We start from the raw sequence: 26,799 nt of genomic DNA, 5'->3' as shown, positions 1-26,799 counted from the left end.
TAATAAGCACTACCGCACTTAGGCGGTAGTGTGGGGGTTAAAAAAAAAGAAAAGAAAAAAAATAAACAGGAGAGTTAGATATCCTGTTCACAAAAAAATAGAACAGATTACTGCAAGGAAGTGTACCGACAACTGAACAACCAGGAACACTACAGGCAACTACCAGCTGATCCGACCAAAGAACACACCCGTGAATTAAACACACTGATCAAAACTTTGGATCCAGTCCTTCAGAGTTCCCTACGCGCCCTCATCCCACGTACTTCTCGTGTAGGCGACTTCTACTGCCTTCCAAAGGTACACAAAGCCAACACACTGGGACGTCCCATTGTGTTGGGCAATGGGACCCTATGTGAGAATCTCTCCGGCTATGTGGAAGGCATCTTGAAACTATTGTACAGGGGATCTCCAGGTTCTGTCGCGACACTACGGATTTCTTACAGAAACTCAGCACCCACAGACCAGTCGAACCGGGAACATTCCTCGTCACAATGGACGTTTCCGCACTCTACACCAGCATCCCCCACAATGATGGCATCGCAGCAATAGCCTCAGTACTCAACACCAACAACTGCCAATCTCCAAACACCATCCTACAACTCATCCGCTTTATCCTTGATCACATCTTCACCTTTGACAACCAGTTCTTCATCCAGACACACGGGACAGCCTGGAGACCAAATTTGCACCCCAATATGCCAACATTTTTATGCACAGGTTCGAACAAGACTTCTTCTCTATGCAGGATCTCCAACCAACATTGTACACCAGGTACATTGACAACATTTTCTTCCTCTGGACCCATGGCGTGGAGTCACTGATTAAACTACACAGTGACATCAACAAGTTTCATCCCACCATCAAACTCACCATTTACTACTCTTGACTATCTGTCTCATTCTTGGACACATGCATCTCCATCAAGGATAGACACCTCAGCACCACACTCTACCACAAACCCACAGACAACCTCACAATGCTACACTTCTCCAACTTCCACCCAAAACATATTAAAACAGCCATCCCCTATGGACAAGCCCTACGCATACACCGGATCTGCTCAGATGAGGAGGAACGCGATGGACACCTGGAAGTACTCTGGGATACTCTCTCAAGAACTGGGTACAATGCCCAACTCATCGACCGCCAGTTCCAACGTGCCACAGCAAGGAACCGTAATGACCTCCTCAGGAGACAGAAATGTGCTGCAACCAACAGGGTACCCTTCGTTGTTCAGTATTTCCCAGGAGCCGAAAAATTACGCCATGTTCTTCGTGACCTGCAACACATTTTCAATGAGGATGAGCACCTCACCAAGACCTTCCCCACACCTCCACTACTTGCCTTTAAACAACCGCCAAACCTCAAACCGATCGTTGTTCGTAGCAAGCTGCCCAGCTGTCAGGACAACTCCATACAACTCTGTCACGGTAGGCGCTACAAGACGTGTCAGAGTGTGAACATAGATACCACCATTACATGTGGGGACACCTCCCACCTTGTACGTGGCAGGAACTCATGTGACTCAGCCAACGTTGTCTATCTTATACGTTGCAGGCAGGGATGCCCGGAGGCATGGTACATTGGGGAAACCGAGCAAAGGCTACAACAACAGATGAATGGGCACCGCAAAACAATCAACAGACAGGAGGGTTCCCTCCCAGTTGGGGAACACTTCAGTGGTCCAGGACATTCAGCCTCGGACCTTCAAGTGACCATCCCCCAAGGTGGACTTCGAGATAGGCAGCAGAGAAAAGTGGCCGAGCATAGGCTGATAGCTAAGTTCGGTACCCATAGGGAGGGCCTCAACTGGGACCTTGGGTTCATGTCACATTACAGGTGACCACCATTGCACTATATACACTCTCTCTCTCTCTCACTCTCACTTACACTCTCACACTCACACTCACTCTCTCTCTCACACACACTCTCTCACACACACTCACACACACTCTCACACAGGCATTCCTATACACACGGACACACATATGCACAGACACCCACCCCCTCACAGATTTAAGACACTCTGTGTGTGCACACACACACACTTTCTCACACTCACAACCCCCAACCCAGACAGACAAAGACCCACATGCACACATTTTTTTTGTGGGGTGAATTTGTACTTGCAGGGTTACAGTGTACTTTGCTCAAGAACTGCACGAATTCATGTAAAACTCCGTTATTTCACTTTTTAGATTAGAATCAAGCTAAACATCATGGCATAGACCGAGAACACGGGGCCAACACCTTCAGCATATTGTCTAGCTAACGCCATTGTTAACAGCTAACCCGAGAATGCAACATTTTAATTAAAAAAAAGGTTTTGTGATTTACACATGAAAGAAGTGAAACTATCATTGTCTTCTAACAGATGAAAGGCTTAACAGACAATCAATTTTTCAATGTACAGTTTCAGTTACATCACACTGCAAATTTTTGCTATAAATTCTGTGTTAGGATTGAGCCCTCCACTACCACCTGATGAAGGAGAGTCGCTCCGAAAGCTAGTGTGCTTTCAATTAAACCTGTTGGACTATAACCTGGTGTTGTGTGATTTTTAACTTTGTACATTTTTATGTTCATTATGTTCACTCTATTCTCCGTTCTCAAGCAAACTTTTTAAACCTTGAATAGTTTTACATTCAATCATTAATTTCTTTTTCACATGAACATTGAGAACCATCTGAATGCTATCTTAAAGTATTGTCATCTGAAGTTCAAAAATAAGCAGTTATGTTCTTCACAGAGAAAGAATACGAGAAAACTCGAGGGCTGTATGAATACCATTATATAGTTGCTAACACCATGTCCTGTTCCTGTACTAATATTTTGTGTAAGAGTGAAAGCATTGCATTGGATAGGTATAAGTATTCCTACATTGGTTTGTGGTCATGAGGCTGGTGGGCGTTCAAGCTGTGTCCGTTATGGTGCAGAGACGCACCTGATCGTCAATGAATCTACCTATGGTCCCACTAATTTCAGTGGGTCAGAAGTAGGATTCTTGGACAGGAACATTGCTTTCTTCATACACCAGCCTCAAACCCAAAATGGATTTTCTGTTTCAGATTAATTTTGTAATAAAGGTGGGTATGTACTCAGTAGAGGTTATAAAGATGAGAGCGGATCTGAGAGCACAGCCTCAGAATAAAGGGATGACTTTAGTACTGAGATGAGGAATTTCTTCAGCCAGAGGATGGTGAATCGGTGAAACTCATTGCTGCAGAAGACTATGGACACCAAGTCTTTGAGTGTATTTAAGACAGAAATAGGTTCTTGATTAGTAAGGAGATCAAGGGTTATGGGGAGAAGGCAGGAGAATGGGGTTGAGAAACCTATGGTGGAGCAGACTCGATGAGCCAGTTGGCAAATTCTACTCTTGTATCTTACGACCTTACGGAGACAATCTACAAACTGTATCCTCTTTGATAACATTCATTTGATAGATTTGCAGTCAGAAAAACAAAAGTGCTCATTGCAGGCATCAACGAAAGTCTCATTGACAGATCTAGCAATCTCTGTGGTATGAGCTTTTGAATTTCTTGACCTGGAATAGAGGATAGTATCATTTAATGGTGATTGTCAGTGTCATACTGCAATGATGTCATCAAGCTACCTAATTGGCTGAACCCAGAGGAGTACTCCCAGCCACCAGGAAACAAATTCTAGTCTTAAATTCCAGAAATTAGCCAAATGATAGTTAACAACATTCCTAAATATGAATTTTGTTTCAGAAGCTTATTGGTTGTGCAGTGGTAGTTATGTCTCCAATTACAACACAAACTTGATATGAGAATGGAAGTTTCGATTGTTTTGCCCAATCTGTTGATTTTGCTGTATGCTGATTTTTAACTGGGGGTTTGGGGAGGATCCACAGCACAACCTGTGGCAAAACTGTGGATGACTGACTGACTGACTGACTGACTGACTGACTGACTGACTGACTGACTGAAATTTCAGGATTTCTATCATTGTGTTAAACTCTGAAGTTGTGGTCAAATTCATTGAGGTTATGACCATGAGTGCTGTCAGCAGTGAAAGTTTGCCTTAATGAGTATTCAAACTCATTACCAAACACAAACAGCTTGATACCTTGGGTGGATTTTTGTTTTGTTAGTATTTGTTAGCTTACCTTTTATTAAGAATTTATGTCATGAAGAGGAATTAAAACATGGAACATCATTGAAAATAAATCTGTCATTGAAGCATCACTTAAATGCCACTGTTTTTCATGTAGTCTCAAGCATTTATTTGTCATATAAATGTACTTGCCTATTTTCAACTCTGTTCTTCAGAAAATTTTCAGAACCTGATTTAATGTTAGCAAATCAACATTGTGCAGCAGGATGTCAGGTATTCGACACAGACTGCAATCGGTGCTCATTGTTTAAAAATCTCTGTTTCCACCTAGTGGCTGGCAGAAGTATATAAATCTCAGGGTTTAATGATAGCAGCGGAAATGTGTTACAGGCAAGGACTGCAACTATCTTCACAGCACGGCAATGTGAATGGCAAACTGTCAAGTCTACTCAGATTAGCATTGCTTGCCCTCTCTCTCAGTACGGTAAGAATTTCATTAACTGCAACTAGAATTTTCTTGTGCACATGCTATAAGCAAAGGTTTTCTTGTTTTGTTTAAACTCTGTTTGTAACTGCAGGCTGAACTTTGTGGTGAGAAGCTCGATTCTTGCTGCTACCGAATGCTTTAATAGGACAATTGATTTTAACAAGTTCAATTGTTTTCCACTCTTCCTAAATGTTGAAATATAATAGCTGTTTTCTATCCTTAGGTGATCTCAGTCCAAATTCAGTGCAGGGTTTTTAAAGTTCATTGAATATATCCAGTGAGAATTTAGAGGGCTGTGTCACATGCTATTTTATATAAATAGATGTGTGCAGCAATAAAATATGGCTACATCCAAATTTCCTTGTCAGTAAAGAATATTCAAACTTTTATTCAGGAAAATAGAATAAATGAAGCTGTTGCATGGCCATTTTATTTGCAAGAGATGTTTATGATTATTAGGATATAAAAGATTCCTTCTCTTCAGCCAAGTGGTTTAATTACATTTTTCTCCTATCAATTTCCTGTCTGTAGCAGCAACGATGAAATCCAGTTGCTCTTCCACTTGCATCAGTTCCTCAAAGAAAACTTTGTACGTATGACCCTTCAACTCTACCTTCCTCCATTTGAAGAAGCAAGCCAAGCCCTCTACTTTACATCACCCATAGTGTCATATTTCAAATCTTGAGCTTGCATCAAAGAAAATTAAAACTATAAATTTGCAACCTGTATAAGTCAGTTGAACTATCAATTATGTGATAGATAAAACGGCACCAAGAGCAACTGCTGTCACTTTAAAGCACTGATAATTGTCTAATTTTGTGCAACTTTTTAAACTGACCTTATATCTAAAATCATTGATCCCTTGAACTGATTTGTTAGATCTCCATACCTTCTCAATGACCACTATATCCACTCTAATGTGTAGTGACCAGACTAGATACAATGGTCTACTTGTAGCGTGATGATAACTTCATAAAGGAAAAATTGACCTGCTCTTATATTCAATACCTCTATTTATGATATCCCAGATGTCATTTGAACTCCGCAAGCCTTCTGTCGCTGTCCACTTTTTATAGTGATGTCATTGACTTTTCCTTCCCTCATTAACAAACAATGTGGAATGCCATTCAACTTGAAGATAATATATTGTTCATTAGCTTCCTCATGTTTCTTGACACTGTCTCTTTTTTGCCCCCCCTCCCCTACTAATGATAGCATCTCTGCATCTTGAACTATAACTCTATCTTGGTAATTGAATCAATTACAGACCATCACTGTTCCCATCTCTGGAGGGTAATGCTTTGGTATTTGAATAAAGGTATCTTTGAGTCATACAACATATATTCACATCCAATGAGTAGCCCAATATGACAATGTGTGCATGTTGAACTATGTGATTTTCAATGCAAGTTCCTTTGAGGAGTTTTAGGACTTTATAACTTTCATTGTTTCCTAACCTTTTGAATATCTTTTGGGTTGAATCCTAAAATAGGCCTGTTTTCTTCTTGCTGAGTAAAGTTTTAATGTCCAACAGATTCAAAGGTTGCCTACCAACCTAACAGTAGTGCTTTAGGACTGAAAGCTGGTAAAATATTTAAAATTAGTTGTCTTAACTCATTGATTTATCTGTTGGAGAAGCTTTCCTTTAAATATATCCCAATATTATGGTTTCGAGGAAGACAGCAATCATGACATTACTAGCCTATTATAATGAGTAATTGCTGGAGACTGTGACAAGTGAACATTGAATTAATGATAACAGGTAATGAAGTGTTTTTAAACAGTAGCATAAAATTTAACTTTGAGATCAATACAGTGCAGAATAAATTCTTTTAAAAAGTATTACACCTTTTTCCTGCTGCAACCAACCTACTGTCTTTGGCTGTGAAACAAAATTTGCATATTTAGTTATAAATGCCTACCAGAAAGCAGCACCTATCTTCATTTTGGTTAACTTTAATTTGAGAATTTATATTCAAAGGGTGTTCTGGGTGTTTTTGAGAATGTTCACCTTGTCCACTATGATAATACGTGTAAGTACTTGCTATCCTTCAAGTTTTATTTTGAATATAGACTGGTTATTAGAGAATAACAAATGTAGATTTTTGCAATAATCAGCACAAACTGTCTCTTTTTAAACCTACATTAAACTTGGAATCTAAAAGATGAACAGGAAGGGAGAGTAGGAACGCAAATTGATAAATTTCTTAAGTATTTTTGAAAAGCTGAAAACTGGTCAGGATTCTGTAAAGTGAGCACCACCAGTTTTCATCCATTTCAGGTCAGTTAGATTTGATCATTATTATCTGGTCAATTAAATTTCATATTTTAATCATGCATTTTAATATAAATTTTCAAAGTACAATGCATTCAGTTTTAAATGAAGTTTGTCCTTACTCCTTGTTAATAACATAGCATAGCTTAAACATTGCAATAGATTTACAAACCTGAAATGTGATGTAGTTTTTGCTGTACCTGTCAAGTTTAAAACCTAATTTAATGAATTGAACATTACTATGTATATAAACTTTATATTTGAACTCTTTTTGTTAGATTAAACTTCAGAACAATCGATGGGCATCATTAGTCAAAGAAGCAACCAGTGAAGCTCAAAAGATCTCTCTTTGTCCTCTTGCTGGTCTATTCCAAGCACTCCTGCAATTTATAGTTAAAATGGGAGCAAGGTAATATATATTTACATTTCAGATTCCATGAAATGTTATAATGCGTAGTTCTGTACATTTTTCCTTTATTTTTAAGAATGTTTTAGTGCATTCAACTTACTGGAAATATACACTTGGTATTCATAGGAAGGCATTAAAACTCTTGAAGTTTGCCTTCAATCAACATCTGTAATTTGGAGTGGACCAATTAATTTGTAAATATGCACAAGCTAAAATTTTAAATAACATTTGTTAATGAACAAAATATTAATTTCGGATAACAGTTAAGTATTAACCACATTACTGTGGGTCTGGAGTCACATGTAGGTCAGATAAGGTAAAGGGGCAGATTTTCCTCTTTAAAGAACATTATTAAACTAGATAGGTCTTTACAACAATCATTATACAGTCACTATTAGACTAAATTTTATGTTCCAGATTTTTATTAAATTCAAAATTGCTACCTGCCATGGCAGATTTCAAACCCACATCTCCATCTCGTTAATCAAAGCACAATACGGCAGATCTGGTGTCCCAAGTCCAGCATTCTTCAGCTGCTTCATCAACGACCTTTGCTCCATTATAATGTCAGAAGTGGTGATGTTCATTGCACAATTGTCAATGTTCAACACCATTCAGAATTCCTCGGGTACTGAACCAGTTCATATCCAAATTCCACAAAAGCTGAACAGTATCCAGTCTTGGACTGACAAGTGGCAGGTAACATTTGTGCTATACAAATGCTGACAAAGGGTCTCCAAACTTGAAACTTTAACTTGATTTTTCTTTCTCGTGATGCTGCCAGATCTGCTGAGTTTCTCTAGCACTATATTTTGCTCTGGAGTATTAGTCTTGTGACATTACCACTGCCTTCCAAAGTTGGCAGGGTCAAAAGGCTGGCCACAAACATGGGTGGGAGAGCTATTATGAAAGCAGAGGTTTAGTGAGGATAAGAGGACTGTGATTTCTGAGTAAAAGGGTAAGGGAATGTCGGTGGTGGCTGAAGTAATCATTGAAGCTATTGAGGAAAGAAAGGAAGGACCAATGTATCATGGAAATTTGGGACAGTTAAATGAAATGATAAGGAATGAAGATTTTTAAGGAGTGAACTTAAATAGATAAGAACATCTGACATTATGAAGGAAGAAAGGCTCCCGAAAGAAAGGAGGAGGGACTAAGTGTTGACAGTCTGATGAGATGATTTGCATGGGGGAGGCAGTGGAAAATATATTCAATCTTTGGACTTTAACTATTGACTTTATTTCTCAGTTTTGGAGGGTTTAAGTGGTTAAATAGTTCAAATGAATTGATCATACTTTACTGCCCTATAGGGAAACACGACGGCTGCTGGAGAGAGTGGTATATCAGCCAGGTTACACAGAGAGCATTGCATCAGTTGGCCGTTGGTACCTCTTACGACATCTGTGGGCCAAAAATGATGATGAACTTATCACAGTAAGATTAAACAATTGGCACCTATTTTGTTTTTAAACTAGGAGCTTTGTACAGTTTTGTTGCTGGCATTGATCTTTGCTTATAAAGCTGCAGTGAAATTTAACAAGTGTTTTCAATTTTATTTTATCTTGTATTTTTTTTATTTGTTCATGTGATATGGGCCTCACTAGCTAGGACAACATTTATTGTTTGTCTCGAGGGCAGTTAAGAATGAACTGCATTTACAGTGGTCTGGAGTCATATGCATGCCAGACCAGGTAAAGATTTCCTTCCTTAAAAGATCATTGCAGCTTGTGGAATCTTGTAATGTGCAAATTTGTTGCTGAGATTTGCCTACAAATCAAACATTAATTCACTAAGTGTGAAGTACTTTAAGTAATGGACTGAGATTGTGAAAGGTACAATATGAACACATGTTCTTTTTACTGCTTTATTGTTTTAGCAAGAGGAGTGACGATGTAGTGGCAATGTCAATGGACGATTAATCAAGAACCCTGGGCTGCACTGATAGGCATTTGCAACAACAAGTGTTTACATCACAGTTAGGCTGTGTTTTAATTCCAGATTTTTAAAATCAATTCAAATTTCACCATTTTAAAAAAATTAATTCACAGGACACAGATGTCACTGACTAGAGTAGAATTTATTGCTCCTCTTAATTGCCCAGAAATCAGTTAAGAGTTACACTGCTATGGAGTCCCATGTAGGCCAGACTGGGTAAGGATGGTTGTACCTCCCCTAAACGATATTAGTATACTAGCTGAGTTCCTCTGATAGTCAACATGGTCATCATTAAATCTTAATTCCAGATTTTTTTATTGAATTCAAATTCCACCATATCCCACTCAGGTTTCAAACCTAAATTTCCAGAAGATTACCTGGATCTCTGGATTACTAATCCAGTGACAATATAACTGAACCAATATAACTGCCCTAATTTAGAGGGCAGAGGATGGGCAGCACTCTCTGCTCTTTACATCTACAATGATTTAAACCCATGTCCTCAGAACATTAGCCTGGGTGTTTTGAGTCCAGTGAAAGTGCCACGATGCTGCTGTCCCTTGCTAAAATAACCAAGACATAAAGGTTTTTAAAAAAAGTATGTTTATATTGTACCTTTCACAACCTTAATGCATTACTGCTCGGAGAATTATTTTTGATGTGTAGGCTTTGTTATGGTTAACCTCAGCATTAAGTTTGCACATTACAAGACTCCACAAACAGCAATAGACTAAATGATTTTGAATCTGTTTTCCTGGTTTTGGTTATTGAATCAATGTTAACAATTACTCTCCTTGCTAAACAGAATATTAATGTAGTGTAAAATCGAATGAAGACAAGATTTAGTTTGTTGGAAACACTTTAATCTGGTCTTATATACCATTATCCTTTAAAATTTGCATTGTCTCTCATAGAACTGAAGGATGATCACTGGACTTAAAACATTAACTGTTTTTTTTCTCCGAAGCTACTGCCAGACATGCTAAGTTTCTCCGGCTGTTTTGTTATTTATTTATTGTACTGTTTTTTTCTTTGTTTTCCTTATTCTCACATACCTGCAGCACAGGGTGAACTCATTTGTGGGAAGCCAATGACTGGGCTAGCTAATTTGGCACAAGCTAGGTACAGAACATGGGACTTAGCTGATATTTGAGGATCGTATTCTAGCCAGATAAATGTTGTTACAAGCTCCCAAGAAAATATTCATATATTCAAGATGTCATCTTAAAGGTATTTGTTGTATTTTCAGGTATTACTTCAAAATGGCAAAATGAATGGAGATTCTAGAGTTGAAGAGCTGCACAAGAAGCTTATTGAAGCATCTTAATAATCAAACAAGAAAAAAGATTGAACTCAAATGCATGCACACTAAAGTCTCACATTGTAGTTATAGATGCAGCTGCCATATTACTGGTTGTCAAAAAGCAGTAGCAGTGGCTGACTTTTTTGAAGCAATTTGATGACAGTACGATTTGTTGCACTTTGGCTATATTGAAAAAGACTGCAAATATTTAGACTTGTGTTCTCTTCTGCCATCATATTTCCTGCACTTTTCATCTTAAAAACTGAAAATTTAAATATACCATCATGACTGGGAAGCATGCAGATTTGTTTATTTAAGATAGAATGCCTTCATTTTAACTTGGCAAATGATCTGTATTATTGTAGTATAAATACAAAGAAACAATCATGTCTGAACATTCGTTGCAAAGTTTAATGTAATGTTGTGATTAAACTGTGCACTCACATCATGATTTCCTATTGAAACCTGTAGTCGTGTTTACATTTTTGATTTTTTTTTCTTTTTATTTCACTTAGTCATTTAAGACAGAAATATCATTTGTTCTTTGCATCAAATGTATTCAGTTTTGTCAAATCACTATGCAATAGCAAACATTTCTGTATTGAACCAGAATAATCTTGTTGCAATATCTCTTCCCTACAGTTTTGCTTCATGCTCTGTTATGTGTAATTGAACCAATAAAAATGCAAGGACTTTGTTACAATCATACTCTCCTCTGGGCCCATTTATGGCACCTTATTTTTAAACAAGTGTACAGAATGGATGGTTAAATTGGTTCTAATGCAACATAGAAAAATTAAGGACAAGTCAACTAATCTGAGTAAGCAGGTAGTAGATGCCTTGACAGTCTCTACTGACAGTTGCAGAACTAGTAAATTAAAATTGAGCCATAGAATCATACAACACAAAAACAGACCCTTTGGTCCAACTAGTCCATGCCGACCAAGTTTCCCCAAACTCAACTAGTCCCATTTGGGTTTGGCCTAATTCAGTCTCGACCTTTCCTATTCATGTATCTGTCCAAATGTCTTCTCAATGTTGTGACTATACCTGCATCTTCTACTACTTCTGGTGATTCATTCCATTCCACACATGCACTACACTCTGTGTGGAAAAGATTATCTTTCAGGTCCCTTTTAAATCTTTCACCACTCACCTTAAAAATATGCTCTCTACTTTTGAAATCCTCACCGTAGGGAAAAAGCCTTTGATGTTCACTTTATCAAAGCCTCTCATGATTTCATAAACTTTTGAGGTCACCCCTCAACCTCCTACATTCCAGTTTAAAACGTCCCAGCCTCTCCTTATAACTCAAACCCTCCAGTCCCAGTAACATCCTTGTTAATATTTCTGCACCCTCTCCAATTTAATATTCTTCCAAAGCAGGAGAGCCAAAACTCTACACCGTATTGTAAAAGTGGTATCACCAATGTCCTATACAAACACAACATGACATTTCCTACACTCCATGGTCTGAACAATGAAGGCAAGCATGCCAAATGACTTCTTTACCACTCTGTTCCTTGAAATTTGTGTCACAGGTAGACAATGTACCTGAACCCCTGTTTGACAACACTCCCCAGGGCCCTAAATGGAAGAATTGGAAGGAATGTTGGAATTTGTGGAAAGAAATTTAATGTTCTTAAATGATATCTGAAAATTTGTGAAGCAGTCTCACCAGAAGTGGACTTTTTCATAATTGGGTTTTGCTAAATACAAATTTTAGAGCATTTTGATACTGTCAAATTTAATAGAATCTAAAAACAGGCTTTGTGAGCATTGTTTACCAGTTCTTGAATATTGTGTAATTATTGATGTGTTGAATCATTACAGCACAAAAGGAAACTATTCAACTTATTGTGTCTTGTCAGTTGTTTGCAAGAACAGCTCAGCTGATCCCATTTCATTGTCTGTTCTCCACAGTCCTGCCCATGGATTTTCTTCCAGGACCAGTACCTTTTTTGAATCTGCCTACATTCACCTCTTAAGCAGGGAATTCCAGTCATTTTGGAACTTGAACTCATTACTTTAAATCTGTGTCCTGGGGCTAATGGGAACAAGTTCTCATCACCTTTAGAGTCATTGAGGCATACAGCATTGCAACAGGCCTTTCAACCCACTGTCTATCCCAACCAAATACCAAAATCTATTAATCCTGTTTACCTGCACTTTGTCCTTAACTTACAATGCCCTGTCATTGAAGTGTTTGTCTAGATTATTATGCAGTGCTGTGAGAGTACCTGCCTCCACCAGCCTCTGATAGTCCTTCCCATATTTCTTCCACTCTCTGAAAAAAAAAATTCCTTGGATCCTGTCTAAACCATTTACTCCTCATTTTAAACTTACAGCCTCTGTGTTTGGCTTATCTGCCGGGGGAGAATATTCTCATGATCTACCCTTTCTATGCCCCTCATAATTTAATGTACCTCACATCCTTCCTTGGCTGCTTCTGCTCTAGAGAAAATAAACCTAGTCTCTCCTTGTAGCTGAGAGTTTACATCTCAAGCAATATCCTGGTGAATCTTCTTTGCATTCTCTCCAGTGCAGTCGCATCCTTCTGACATGAGCAGAACTGCAGGCGGTATTCCATCTGTGGCCTAAACTATGTGCTATCAAGTTGTAACTTCCTGCTCCCTGGCTAATAAAGTTAAACATCCCATTTACCTCCTTCACTGCCCCAACTACCTGTGCTGGCACCTTCACGGACATATGAATTTGTGCGCAACCTCCCTTAGTTCATCAGTACTGTCAGTCCTTCTATAATGTGCTGGTTGCGTTCTTGTACAACCCCGTGTTATAGAAAGATTACACTTTGGAAACGGTGCTTAAAATGATGGTGCTGTAACCGTGTGACAGCCAACATGCGTTTTAAAACTTTGCACTGTAGAAAAAGCTTCTCCAATTTGTCAATTGCGTTACATGTTTCATTAACATTTATTCGCTGTATTATAACAAAACCACCTGTACTCCCTAGAAATTTATCATTTATTGTGTAAATCCTTTTTTAGATCTCCTAAAATGCAACATCTCACTTATCAGTATTAAATTGAGCAAAACAATGTCAGATGTAATTTATCAGCTGTTTGATATCAGACTATAGCCTGAGGCCGTCCTCCTCTATCAACAACAGCACCAATTTTCATGTCATCTGCAAACTTAGTAATTATACCTTCGGCATTTACATTCAAGTTGTTAATGTACATAACAAACATTGAGGGTACCAGCACTGATTCCTGCAGTACACTGGCTTCCAAACAGACACAAACCTCCACCACCACCCTTTGCCTCTTGCAGGCTAATTTTGGATCTAGTTTGCTAAATTGCCTTGGATCCCACAGGCTCTTAACTTTTGAAGCAGCCTTCCATGTGAGACTTTGTCAAAGACCTTTTTGAAGTCAATTTAAACCACTACAGCTGCATCACTCATCAATTTATTTAGTCACTTTTTCAAAAAACTCAAATTATTCAGGCAGGATCTCCTTGCAACAAATTCATCCCGACTATCTCCAATCACTCCCTGCCCTTCTAACTGTTGATTCATCCTGTGCCCAGAACTTTTGTCCCATAATTTCTGTAATTACATGGTTTATCCTGGCTGCCCTCCTTCATCAAAGGAATGTTAGCTATCCTCCAGTTATCTGGCACTTCATGTGTGCCCAATGAAATATTAAATATCTATGTCAGAGCCCCAGCAATTTCCTCACTTGCCTCCTATAGTAGGCATCCTATCTAATGTTGTGATATCCTTTCTGAACTGTGCTTGCCAGTACTGTAGTCCACATGATCTAAATCAGCACACAGCAATGTCAAGAAGGACATTCGGGGTGTTGGCCTGGTAACATTGAAATAGTGATGATATTGTTGCATGTTCTTTCGGTTTGGTGCTTGGAGATGAACTGCCAGGTGATGGTGCTTCTGTGTATTTTCCACCGTTGTCCTTTTAGGTGATGGTGGTTGCAGGTTTGAAATAAGCTGTTGAAGAAGCCTTGCTGTCGTGTATCATGTAGCTGGTACACCCTGGTGGAGGAGAGAGTGAAAGTGTATGGGGACCTATCAACTGGGCTTCTGGATAATGTCAAGCTCCTTGCATCTGGATGAAATGGGGAGGAGGAAGAATTCTGTCACAATCTTGACTTGTGCCTTGCAGATGGAGGTCATGTTTTAGTGTCAGGAAATACAGAATTTCCAGTCTTTTTATGGATGTTCTATTCAAGTTTCTGGTCAATGGTAACAGATTATGCTGTTGAGAGTGGGGGTTCATCAAAATGTCAAGAGAAGGCAGGTTCTCCCTACTTGGGAGTGATCATTATAATTTTATGATGTAAAATGAACTTCTACTTGTCAGCCCAAACCTGAATATTATCTGGGTCTTGCTACATTTGTGCAATGGCTGCTTCAGAAACTGAGATGGGAACGTTGCTGAACAGCAGTCGTAAACATCTCCAATCTGTCCTCGTGATAGAGAGAAGGTCATTGATGAAGCAGCTGAAGATGTTTGGGTCTAGGATGCTACCCTGGGGAGCTCCTACAGAGATGTCCTGGAGCTGAAAAGATTGATTCTTCAACAACTACAACTATCTTTGTGATTCCAATCAGCTGAAATTTTCCGTGATTATATTGACTTCAGTTTACCTCAGAATTCTTGATGTCACTCTCAGTCAGTTGCTGTTTTGACATCAGGGGCAGTTGCTCTAATCTCTGGAGTTCAGCTTGTTTATCTGTTTTTGAAACAAGGTTGTAAATGAGGCTAGGTGTTGTGTGGCCCTGACCCTGAAAGCCCAATGAACAGTTAATCACTCTAAGTGCCACCTATTAATGACCTCAACACCTTCTGTCACTCTGCTGATAAATCTCACTTTTATTCTGTGTGATTTATCTTTGCTAATAAGCTTGTTATATGGCACTTTATCATATACCTTTTGTAAGTGCACGTACACTGCATCAATTGCATTACCCTCATCAAACTTATCAAAATCTCCAACTTAGAAATGTCAGGTTGCTACTGACTAGTTAGAAAACTTAGAAGAGAAGTGAAGAAGAACAAGGATGAAAAGGAAGGTATGAAAGAGACTTGGAACTAATATGATTTGGAGGTGCCAGTGTTGGACTGGGGTGTGCAAAGTTAAAAATCACACAGCACCAGGTTATAGTCCAACAGATTTATTTGGAAGCACAAGCTTTCAGAGCGCTGCTCCTTCATCAGATGGTTGACAACTGAAAAAGCTCCGAAAACTCATGCTTCCAAATAAACCTGTTGGACTATAATCTGTGTTGTGTGATTTTTAACTTTGAAACTAATATGAAATAGAGGACCGCAACCATCATCCTAAAGGCTTCCCCATTGCTAGGAGGAGCATTAACTGCTTGAAGGTAAGTCTTCTATCCCCTTCCCAGGAATGTCTTTCAGGCCCCAGGCTTCATCAATTACTTTCCCTCCATTAATGCTCAACTGGAAATGGTGGCAACTCCTGGGATTTGAGATACCATCTGCACTGTGCTGAGACACTCAGCTACGTCCAGCACTTGAGAGTTGGTGGGGTGAGAAGGGAGCATTACATGGGACATGACCTTGATGAGGGAGGGAGGGGTGTTGTTGCTTCAGATGAATTGTGGGGAACATCAGTTCAGAGCTCCACTGGTGGCAGTGCCCATTAGGTGGCAATAAGAGCCTCAGGCCAAAGGTTGGCAGCGCTCTCACCCGCATTGAAATATCATCTCGGTCAGGTACAGATACTAAGAGAGTTTGTGTTTGGAAGATTGCTAAATTTTAGGTTTCCTCCACCACTTTCAGATACATTGACTGAAGAGTGTAAAGTTTAGCCCACTGTTCATAAAATCTTTCCCACCATGATTAAACTGATTGACTTCTGGTTCTGGGCTTGTTCTTGCAGTCTTCTTTGAACACGGCTGTAGCAGTTTTAGTTCCCCAGTCCTCTGGTACCACTACTACATATAAAAGATATTGAAAGATTATTTCTTCCTTCATAATTTTCCACTGGATTTGATCTAGTCCTGCGGACTCCGCTTTAAGTACAGTCATTAATATCTCCCTTTTTCTAGCCCTTCTAGTTTTTCATGTACCTCCTCTTACATTATGACGTCTGTTTTTAACAAAAAGACTACCAAAATATTAATTTAATAACTCTTTCATGCTGTACCATTATCACTTGGGATATAGGCATCACTGGATGGGCCAACATTTATGCCTGTCTCTAGTTGCCTTTAAGAAGGTGGTACTGAGCTGTCTTGTTCAACTGTTGTAGTCTGTGTGCTGTAGGTAGACCCTCAGTGCTGTTAGAGAGGGAATTCCAGGATTTTGATCCAGTGACATTGAAGGAATATTTCCAAATCATGACAGTGAGTGGCTTGGAGGGGAACTTGCAGGTGGTGGAGGTCTTCCCAGGTATCTGCTGCCCGTGTCTTTACAGATGCAAGTGGTCACGCTTGTTGTCTTGGGAGCCTTGGTGAATTTCTTCAGTATCTTGTAGATAGTATGCATTGCTGCTATTGAGTGTCGGTGGAGTAGGGAGTAGTCAAGCAGGCTGCTTTGTCCTGGATAGTGCCAAACTTGAGTATTGTTGGAACTTCTCCAGGTGAATGGGGAGTATTCCATCACACTTTGGACTTGTACTTAGTAGACGGTAAACAAGCTTTGCTGAGTCAGGAAGTGAGTTACTTGCTGCAGAATTCCTAGCCTCTGAATGGCTGTTCTTGCCACTGTATTTATGCAGTGGGTTTAGCTCACTATATGGTCAATGGTAAACCCAGAGTGTTGATTATGTGGGATTTAATGATGGTAACATTATTGCACGTCAAGGGACAATGATTAGATTGTCTCTTATTGGAGTTGACTGTTGCCTGGCATTTGTGGCGTGAATGTTACTTGCTACACTCAGCCAAGCCGAGATATTGTCCAGCTACCTAACACTAACTTTATCTATTGCATGCTCTTCAAACCAAGGGTTATGCCCTACCCCCGTCAATATTACATGTAATGTCTTACCTCAGTTGCTCTCACCCACCCCACTAACTCTATATGGTCTCTACGCTGCCTACTCATGCAACCAGTACACCTCACCATCTTTTCCCCATTCGCACTAATGCCCCAAATTTCAACCCACTCAATCCTTTCCCTTTCTCGCATCCCAGATGAAAGCAGCCCACTTTAGGGCAGAAAGAGCCAAAATGAATGGTGGCCTGTGACATTCAGTTCCTTAACCTCTAGGGGAGAATTCTGACCCCAAGCGCTCAGAGTTGACCGAGTCTTTGCATTGATAAAGGAGACTTCCCTTACTGTACTGGGACCCCTGACTGAAGACTATTTCTCTTGGTAGGCTCAAAGGGAATAAGTGCTAAGAGAGCAAGTGAGCAACCCTGAGATGCAGCCTAGTCCAATCTGTGAATTGGATACCTGTCCCACTGCTCAAGCTGTCCTTGCAGCAGCATTTCATTACTGGTTGCCAGTCCGTACCTGAAGTATAACAATAATGTGCAGAAACATCCTGTAGTTTAGAGATGTGCCCCAAAGGTCAGGAGATACCACTGTCTGTGGGCAAGGGGATGAATGTCCTGAGATCTGTTGCCAGGTGTTCAAGATGATAATCCATGTGGCATACCTGACTGTTCTGATGGTCACATCAGAAATTCTCAGCATCTGAGTGGTAGGATGGGAAACTGTATATTAATGATGTGCAATGCAAAGTTAATGAGGCTGATAACAAGCACTAATCTGTCAGTTAGCATCTCACCATTGCCCAGTGAGAATCTCATTTCGACATCTGGAACTTAGTTGGAAAGTGCAGCTAGTTTCTTTCAACATCAGGAAAGGCTTCTCTAGACTTCTCATGTAATGTTCCCAGATTTAACATCATAGCCCATGTCATTCAGTTCCAATTCACATCATTCTGATTCCACCCAATGAGTTTTTTGAATGAATACCAATAAGAATGGTTACAATAAGGTTAGAGGTAAGCATGATGTGGTTGGAAACTAAACTATGGTCAGAGGAATCTACTCAGAAGTCTGACAGAAACTTGAAAAACACTCACAACTGGCATTGGATATGAGAACGGAGTGTTAGTTTATAGTCAAGGTAAGACGTAATTGAGCTGTTCTAAATATGTAACAATTGGGGATAATGTGACAAATCAATAAAATTGCATCCTTAGGCCAGGAAATCAGTAGTGTAAAGCATATGGATTGTATACAAAATAACACATTTTCCAGTGTCTTCAGTTAAACAGTTCTAATTGAAGTATTTTCTAATAATGATGGAAACTGAAACCTCTCAATACTGTGAACCAAAATACTTAAATACTAATGGGGAGAACTTCAGAACCACAGTAACACAATTTTGTGTTGGCCCAAAGAACCGTCACAGGATTTAAAATAAAGTAAAGTACACACTTTTCTAATAGTTTGTTATAACTACATATTATAGTATTAGCACTTAATATTTCAATAAAATCATTAAATATATGTGATATGGGCAGATAGTGATGAAGAACAAAATATGCACAATAGACACTAAACGTGGATATATCTCAAAATGATATTTATTCAAATGTGAATGAACATTTTCAAATCTTATTTTACTCGGCTAATGTCAGTAGTTTTGGGTGAACAATAAAGATTTAGGAATAAAATTACAAATTGTTCTTTGTGTTTATCATTTTTCTTTCATGATTTATTCGAGCAGCAGTTGCAGAGCAATTTTGCATTTCCCACATCAATAATATATTACTTTCAAGAATGTAATCTCATTAGGACAGCCACTGAAGTGATTTTAATAACAAGGTTACTAATAAAAGTAGCTGGAAATGTGCTGCTGGAAAAGCGCAGCAGGTCAGGCAGCATCCAGAGAACAGGAGAATCGACGTTTCGGGCATAAGCCCTTCTTCAATGTTTAATTGATCTCATATTGACCACTGATTACAACTTCCTGGAGTATTTACCTATCGATTTTAATTTTAGGGAAAAACATCTAAGTACCAAAAATCACCATATCTCAAAATTCCAGCCATCACAATTACACTTGAATTGTATATTTGCAGCCAGAGCATTTTGTTCTTTGATAGAAATCACTGGTATTTGATGATGGGAAATAAGCAAACATTGATTCTTTTAAGGAAGATAATCTTAACCAGTTTCATTGCATGAATTTAAAACTGTAAATCCTATTTTAGCAGTGAATTCAATATTGAAGATCAGATGAATATAAATCATGTGTTGCAGTTCTGATGTCTGATTGAATCTCTCGACGGATTTCCTAACTTCATTTGCTTCCAGCTATCTGTTGAATCTTATTATGTTAGCTTATGGATAGCTTTTAAGATCAAAAATATGCCGCCTAATCTGTTTCAGGTCTTTCTGGATCTTTCCTTTGTCAATTTCTATCTTCTTTTCACTGATCTTGTTCAGTGAATTAATTGATTCCATAATAGAGTGAAATCCTTTTTTTAAAAAAAAGCTACAATTCAGATATTGAAGTTGTTCATCCAAAATACAGTTGTAATTTTCCATTGGTATATAAACAAATATTAAAATGGTAAGGCTCCATATTTAGCTAAACACACAACAGATTATTAAAAGCAATCTATTTAGAAGTTATGATCCAACATTAAATGGCCGAATGAAAAACAACTGAGTTATTAACATTTTACTCCTTGATCATTATCATCCATGGAGGATGTGACACAATGAAATTATTTGGCCACTAGAAACAAATAATTGAATAATCTAGTTTAAGTATATCCCTCAGGAGAGAAACTGGAATCATACAATGTTTTAGCCTTCACTACTTTGTGTAATAGTGAATTCCAAGGGCTCACCATTCTCTGGGTGAAGAAATTTCTCCTCATCCCAATCCTAAATGGTTTGCCTGCTATCCCCAGACTGTGACCACTGGTTGTAGCCACTCCCACCATCAGGAACATCCTCCCCGCATTTACTCTGTCTAGTTCTGTTAGAATTTTATAGATTCCTATGAAATCCCCACTCATTCTTCTGAACTCCAGTGAATAAATCCTAAATGATTTGACCTCTCCTCATATGTCAGTCCTGCCTTGCCAGAAATCAATATTCAGGGTAGTAAACCTTTGCTTCACTGCCTCCACAACAAAAACATCCTTTCTCGGATAGGGAGACCAAAACAACACACAATATTCCAAATGTGGTTTCACCAAGACCCTGTATAATTGTAGCAAAATATCACTGCAACTTATAAAAGAGTTCTTTCACTGTGAAGGCTGACACAGCGCTTGCCTTCTTTATAGCTGCACCTATATGCTTATTTTCAGAAACTGGTGGATGATGACATCAGGTCTTGTGGCACATTCTCTTCTCAAATGATAGCCGTTCAGAAAATAATCTTCCTCCTGATTTTGCTACCAAAGTGAATTAATATAATCATATTCATCTGCCATGCATTTCCCCACTCACTGAGCTTATCCAAATCACACTCAAACGTCTATGCATCGTCATTGCAACAACACTCCCATCCAGCTTTGTGCCAATTCCACTAGCTGGTGGTTTATTGAGATTATCAGACAGTGTAATTACATCTTACCTGTTCCTTAAATCTAGCCAAATAAATTCTGTTCTAGACTCCTACTGGACATTCCCTTTGCCCAGCACTGTAATGCTCTCCTTAATGTTGTCACTCTATCCACTTTTCTCCCTTTCCAAGCTTTCCTCAACTTCTTGCATCAAGAATAATTAACACCAAGTTCTCTCCTCCTTTAAGCCAAGTGTCATAGCAACATGGACCTTTTTCCCTGGAGCTTAGGAGACCAAATGGAATTTTATAAAATCATGAGAAACATAGATAAGGAAAAGCCGTTGGCTATCTACCTTTTATGGTAAGGGAGTCTTATATTAGAGGGCATTGGTTTAAGGTGAGAGTGGAGAGATACCAAAGGATCCAGAAGGGCAATTTTTCACACCGAGGGTGGTAAGTGTCTGGAACAGGCTGCCACCGGCTAATACAATTTTGTCATTTAAGAAACAAGTACATGAATGAGACAGATATGGAGGGATATGAACCAAACACAGGCAAGTAAGACTAGATTAATTGCGAAAACTGGGTGATATGGACAAGTTGGGTGAAAGAGCCTTTTTCAGTGCTGTAAACCTCTGACTCATTGGCAATACCACACATCACGTATTCGCATACATTCACAGTAACTCTGATGTAGACATTATTACTTTCTCCATTACTCTGATTCCACCTATTAAATCCTTATTCTGCTGATATCTATCTTTTTCAGTATTCTGTGCAATTTGATATTCCTCTCTGATACTATCTCTTGTCACACCCGGCCAAGTTAGTTTAAACCTTCTCTTATAGCACTAGCAAACATCCTTGACAGAATTTCAGTCCCACCTCTGAATAGGTCTCCTCTGTACAGGTCCTATCATTCCCGATTCTAATGTTTCAAGAATTTAAAGCCCTTCAGCCAATACAAGGGGGCATAGCTTTAAATTAAGGGGGGGTAGGTATAGGACAGATGTTAGGGGTAGGTTCTTTACTCAGCGAGTCGTGAGTTCATGGAATGCCCTGCCAGTAGCAGTGGTGGACTCTCCCTCATTATGGGCATTTAAGTGGGCATTGGATAGGCATATGGAGGATAGTGGGCTAGTGTAGGTTAGGTGGGCTTGGATCGGCGCAACATCGAGGGCCGAAGGGCCTGTACTGCGCTGTATTCTTCTATGTTCTATGTTCTTCTTGCACCATCTTTCCTGCCACATATTTCTCTGCTGTATCCTACTGTTCCTATACTCAGTTGCACATGGAACTGGTAGTAATCCAGAGGTTGCCAATTTTGAGATCTCATTTACTAATTTCCTGCCTTGCTCCCTATATTCTCACTGCAGGACCTCATCCGTCTTGCTATTTATGTCATTCACACCATGCTGTCTGTTCACCCTCCCTACCTCAGGGTGCTCAGAAGCTTCTCAGTGACGCCTTTGACTCTGACACCAGAGAGACAAGACACCATCCCGGATTCATGTCCACGACTGCAGAAATACTTTACCCTTGCTATCAAATCATGACTCCTCTTCCAGACTTCCTTCTGCCCCCTGAACCACCAACCCCATCCCTGTACAGCTCAGCTATGGCAATGTCACAGACTTGGTTCTGACTATGAGGTTTTTTCTGTGCTTTACAATGAATTGCAGAGAGCAGATTTTAGAATGCTGATGGGTAAAATGACCAGTTTTAATGAATGGTGTGAGAAAATTCTATTTGAAATTTATCTTGTGTATTTGACTGTTAGTTCACTAATTTAGCATTTATCCAAAATATTGTACCATCATTTGTATTTTGATTCATTAATTCTATCATTATTTTTATTTTAAAATGCAGCAGAGAGCATTTCAGCAGAAATTTCCTGTGGCGAAAGAAAAGCACACTCCTGTATCAAAATTCTTATCATGTTACGTGAAACTTGAATTAGTGCTTGCAATTACTGGGTGTATTGTTTTATTTTACTAAAGTAGCATTTTCCTCACACCTTCAGGTTTGCCTTGACATCACTGAAGAATTTGTTTTATTAGAATATATAGATTTGAAAGCATTCCCAATAAATGTACATGTCTGAACTAATTTATTTCATACCACTGAACCAGTTCAAATGAAACGACCTACTCACCTTCTCTGTATTCATTCTTTATGCTTTCTAACTCGTGCCAAATAGTCTTTTCTACTTTGGCAAGTTTTGCACTGATTTTCATGTCAGAGTAAGTCACTTTGTCGGATTCAATGTCAAGGCTTTGTCGGTTTTCCAGTTTTTCTAGTCTCACAGAGATCTGTTTAAGTCTCTCCAGTATATTCTTTTCCATTAGCTCCTAGAAAAGTCAGAACAAAGCCAAATGCTTACTCATTTTTTTTAAAAAAAAAAGGTGTTCCTACTAGATGTCAACCAGTTACGTTTTAGTTGAATCCTTTTGAAAATCCATTTGTGCCCCCAACTATATGCATGATTTATCAGAAAATGTCTAAAGGTAACCTCGTAATCAGTGCCTCATATGCCATTTCTCCATCTGCTGAATTGCCTGCTTTTGGTTTGCCAACAGTCTCAGCAATGAGGCATCCAGTCCCATACAATTAATCAACAACAGCATCCTTGTGTATTTTCATTAGAATTACATTTAGTTGTAAAGTTAGCATTTTCATCAGATGGAGTGATGTAGTGTAATAAACTGCTTTCTAACGGTAGAAATAAGCAGAAATTTATATTTGATGTATGTACCAAGCTTAGCACCTTCCTTTACAGTACGAAGGATGTAGGAAATATTCACTACATCAAGCTTGCTATCAGCTCGAGACCAACTGGTCATCCATAGGTGACTGCAACTGAGACCTCAAGTTGACACAGATCGGAGTCAATGCATGAAAAGTCTTCACTGCTGATGGGAATGCTTGGGGATAAGCAGGTGAAATGGGTGAAGAAAAAGCAGAGGATGAAAGAAATAAAAAGGAAAAAAAGGAAAACTGATCAGTTGATTACCAATAGATAGTCATCTGTGCCAGCTGGGGATTTACCATTCATAAATTAACCTCTACAACCACAACAAAATCCATTCAATCCAGGCATGATCTACAGCCAAGACACAGTCCACCATGTCCTAACTATCCCTATTTGGGGAATGGTTTTTGAATCCAGCTTTTGCCTGATATCCAAAGAATAATGTGGACATTTTATTTTATAAGGCGTGCTTCCAGAGGGAAAGTAAAGAAAGGCATAATCAGTTATACAGGAGAGTGCTAGGACATGACCAGTGAATATGGTTAAGCCCCTATGGTAACAGTGCAGATAGATAGCCTTGGCTGCTTTACTTTTTTATTGTAGTAAACCTATTGATCTGTCCTCCCTGAATTCCTGACTCCTTAAATACTAGAAAGTAAGGAGGACATGTAATTGGTTCTGCAACAAATGTACCTCAAGGTGTATCAGCTTTTGTACAAAACTTTGGGTTGATTTTTCCCATCTTTTAAGCAGTGTTTTTTTTTAAAATGAGATTCATGGTGCCCAGTCCACCATGATACATGTCAACTTTTCTCACCTAATCCTCCACTCCTTCTCTCATTCATTATGCAATCAGCTCCTTTGACACCCAACTCATGGAATTGTGCAGCAGGAGAGGGTGGAAGGCCCCTACACTGCTAACACTTTAGAACATTCATGACCCTAGTGGAGAATTTGAGCATTAGCTGAAACCACTTCAAATGGCGCAGAGAGACAAGTTAGCTCCTTGGTTTATTAATAGAGAACTGCAGGTATTACATAGAAAACATAGAAACGTAGAGTATTGGACCAGGTGTAAAGCCATTCAGCCTTTGAGCCTCCTCCACTGTTCAATATGATCATAGTTGATCACCCAACTCAGTTCCTGCTTTCTAAAAACTGTCTACATCTTCAATGTTCATCCTTAAGAGTTACCTGTGGCAGAGAATTCCACAATCTCACCACTTGCTCGATGAAGAAATTCCTCCTCATTTCTATTCTAAAAGGCCTACCTTTTATCCTTAGACTAGGCCCCTGGTTCTAGACTCGCCAGTTATCAAGAACAACCTTCTCCTACACTGACTAAACCTATTAGGATCTTACAGGTTTCTATGAGACCCTTCTTTCTCCTCCTAAACTCAACTAAATACAGTCCTAACCAATCAGATCTCTCCTTGCATGCCATCCCAGGATTCAACTCGGAGAAAGTGAGGACTGCAGATGCTCGAGATCAGAGTCAGGAGTGTGGTGCTGGAAAAGTACAGCAGGTCAGGCAGCATCTCAGGAGCAAGAGAATCAATGTTTCGGGTGTCGATTCCTGAGAATTCCTGATGAAGGGCTTATTGTGAAATGTTGATTCTCCTGCTCCTTGGATGCTGCCTGACCTGCTGTGTTTTTCCAGCACCACACTCCTATCCTAGGAATCAGTCTGGTAAAACTTCTTTTCACTCCCTCAAAAGCCAGATCATTCTTCCTCAGATAAGAAGACCAAAACTGTACACAATACTCCAGGCATGGTCTTACCAATGTCCTGTCTGGTTGCTGCAGAACATCCTTGCTCCTGTACTCAAATCCTTTCACAATGAGACATTCAGTGAGTGGTATGTAAGGACAATCAAGTCTCGTTGCACCTCTCCTTTTCCCAATTTATTGCCATTTGGGTAATAGTCTACCTGCCTGTTTTTACTGCCAAACTGGATAGCGTCACATTTATCCACATCATAATCCATCTGCTATGTTCTTGCCCACTTACTTAATCAAATCACACTGAACCATCTCTTCATCCTCCTCACAGTTCACCCTCTTACCTAGCTTTATGCTATCTGCAAACTTGGAGATATGACATAATTTACCCAACTAAATCTAATTTAATATATATTGTGACTAGTTGGGGTCCTCACACTGATCCCAGTGGTACACCAGTAGTCATTGCCCTGCTGCTCAGAAAAACAGCCAATATTTCTATTCTTTGCCTCTTGTCTGCAAATCTGTTCTCAATTCATTTCAGTAAACATCCTCCAATCCCAAGTGTTTTAATTTTACATGCTCAGCTCTTGTCTGGAACCTTACCAAAAGCCTTCTAAAAGCCTCAACTGGTTCCTCTTTATCCATTCTACCATGTATATTCTCAAAACATTCCAGTCCATTTGTCCAAACACAATTTGGGGAGTCTACGTACAACCTCTACTATCATTTACTGCCTCTTGGAGTTTCTAAGCTCAACCCACACAGAATCTACTTTACCAGAGCTAATAATCTTCCTCACAATTGCATTATTTTTCCTTTTTAATCAACAGTGCAACGTCACCTACCTTTTTATTTGTCCTTTCTAAAAACTGAAAACCTTTGGACATTTAGTTCCCATTCCTGCAGCAACATTTCTGTAATCCCCACTACATCATACCCATTTAAATCTTTTTGCGCAACTAATTCATCCAAATTATTGCATTCTTAGTCCTGTTCACTGTGACACTGCTCGATTCTAACTCTTGAACTCTGCTTATCACCTCTCTTATTTCTCACTCAGTTTTCTGTCTTAGACCTTATTTCCCTGTCATCCATCTGCCTATATAGGTTCCCACTGCCTGCCATTTTAGTTTAAACCTTCTCTAATAGCCCTTGCAATAACTCCCCCAAGGACATCAGTCCCAGTGTAATCCGTGCAGTTTGTACTGTGCCACCTCTCCCAGAACAGGTCACAATGCCCCAGGAATATGAAATCCTCTGCCTTACACCATCTATCCAATATATCCTGTTATTTCTACTCTCGCATTTGGAACTAGTAACAAACCTTTTGAGATC

General features: G+C 39.2%; 2 protein-coding genes across 7 annotated transcripts in view; one reads left to right on the top strand and one right to left on the bottom strand.

Annotated features, from left to right (window-relative positions):
• Nucleotides 1-11,190, top strand: part of ttc37 (tetratricopeptide repeat domain 37) — a 117,666-nt gene extending 106,476 nt beyond the window's left edge. Inside the window, exons 38-41 of one of the 2 annotated variants that reach the window (XM_043709515.1) lie at nt 4,412-4,564; nt 7,121-7,251; nt 8,562-8,685; nt 10,436-11,190. In XM_043709515.1, coding sequence (XP_043565450.1) covers nt 4,412-4,564; nt 7,121-7,251; nt 8,562-8,685; nt 10,436-10,513 — 486 coding nt within the window. In that variant the 3' untranslated portion in view covers nt 10,514-11,190. Of the gene's footprint in view, nt 1-4,411; nt 4,565-7,120; nt 7,252-8,561; nt 8,686-10,435 lie in introns of those variants that run through there. The other variant, XM_043709524.1, reaches the window with a different exon arrangement.
• The window catches only part of fam81b (family with sequence similarity 81 member B), a 105,071-nt gene that overhangs the window by 52,591 nt on the left and 25,681 nt on the right, over nt 1-26,799 (bottom strand). Inside the window, exons 8-10 of one of the 5 annotated variants that reach the window (XR_006314508.1) lie at nt 23,143-23,338; nt 19,444-19,941; nt 12,513-12,523 (exon numbers count right to left, since the gene is read on the bottom strand). Coding sequence is in view for 4 of the 5 variants with exons in the window: in XM_043709589.1 (XP_043565524.1) it covers nt 19,805-19,941; nt 23,143-23,338 (333 nt within the window). In the remaining variant the exon portion in view is untranslated. Of the gene's footprint in view, nt 1-12,512; nt 12,524-18,107; nt 18,144-19,030; nt 19,959-23,142; nt 23,339-26,799 lie in introns of those variants that run through there. The other 4 variants (XM_043709612.1, XM_043709589.1, XM_043709620.1 and 1 more) reach the window with 4 other exon arrangements.

This window comes from Chiloscyllium plagiosum, chromosome 2, assembly GCF_004010195.1.
Source record: "Chiloscyllium plagiosum isolate BGI_BamShark_2017 chromosome 2, ASM401019v2, whole genome shotgun sequence".
In the NCBI taxonomy this organism is placed as follows: Eukaryota; Metazoa; Chordata; class Chondrichthyes; order Orectolobiformes; family Hemiscylliidae; genus Chiloscyllium; species Chiloscyllium plagiosum.
The sequence above is the reverse complement of the archived record's forward strand: the minus strand, read 5'-3'. Positions and strand labels throughout refer to the sequence as shown.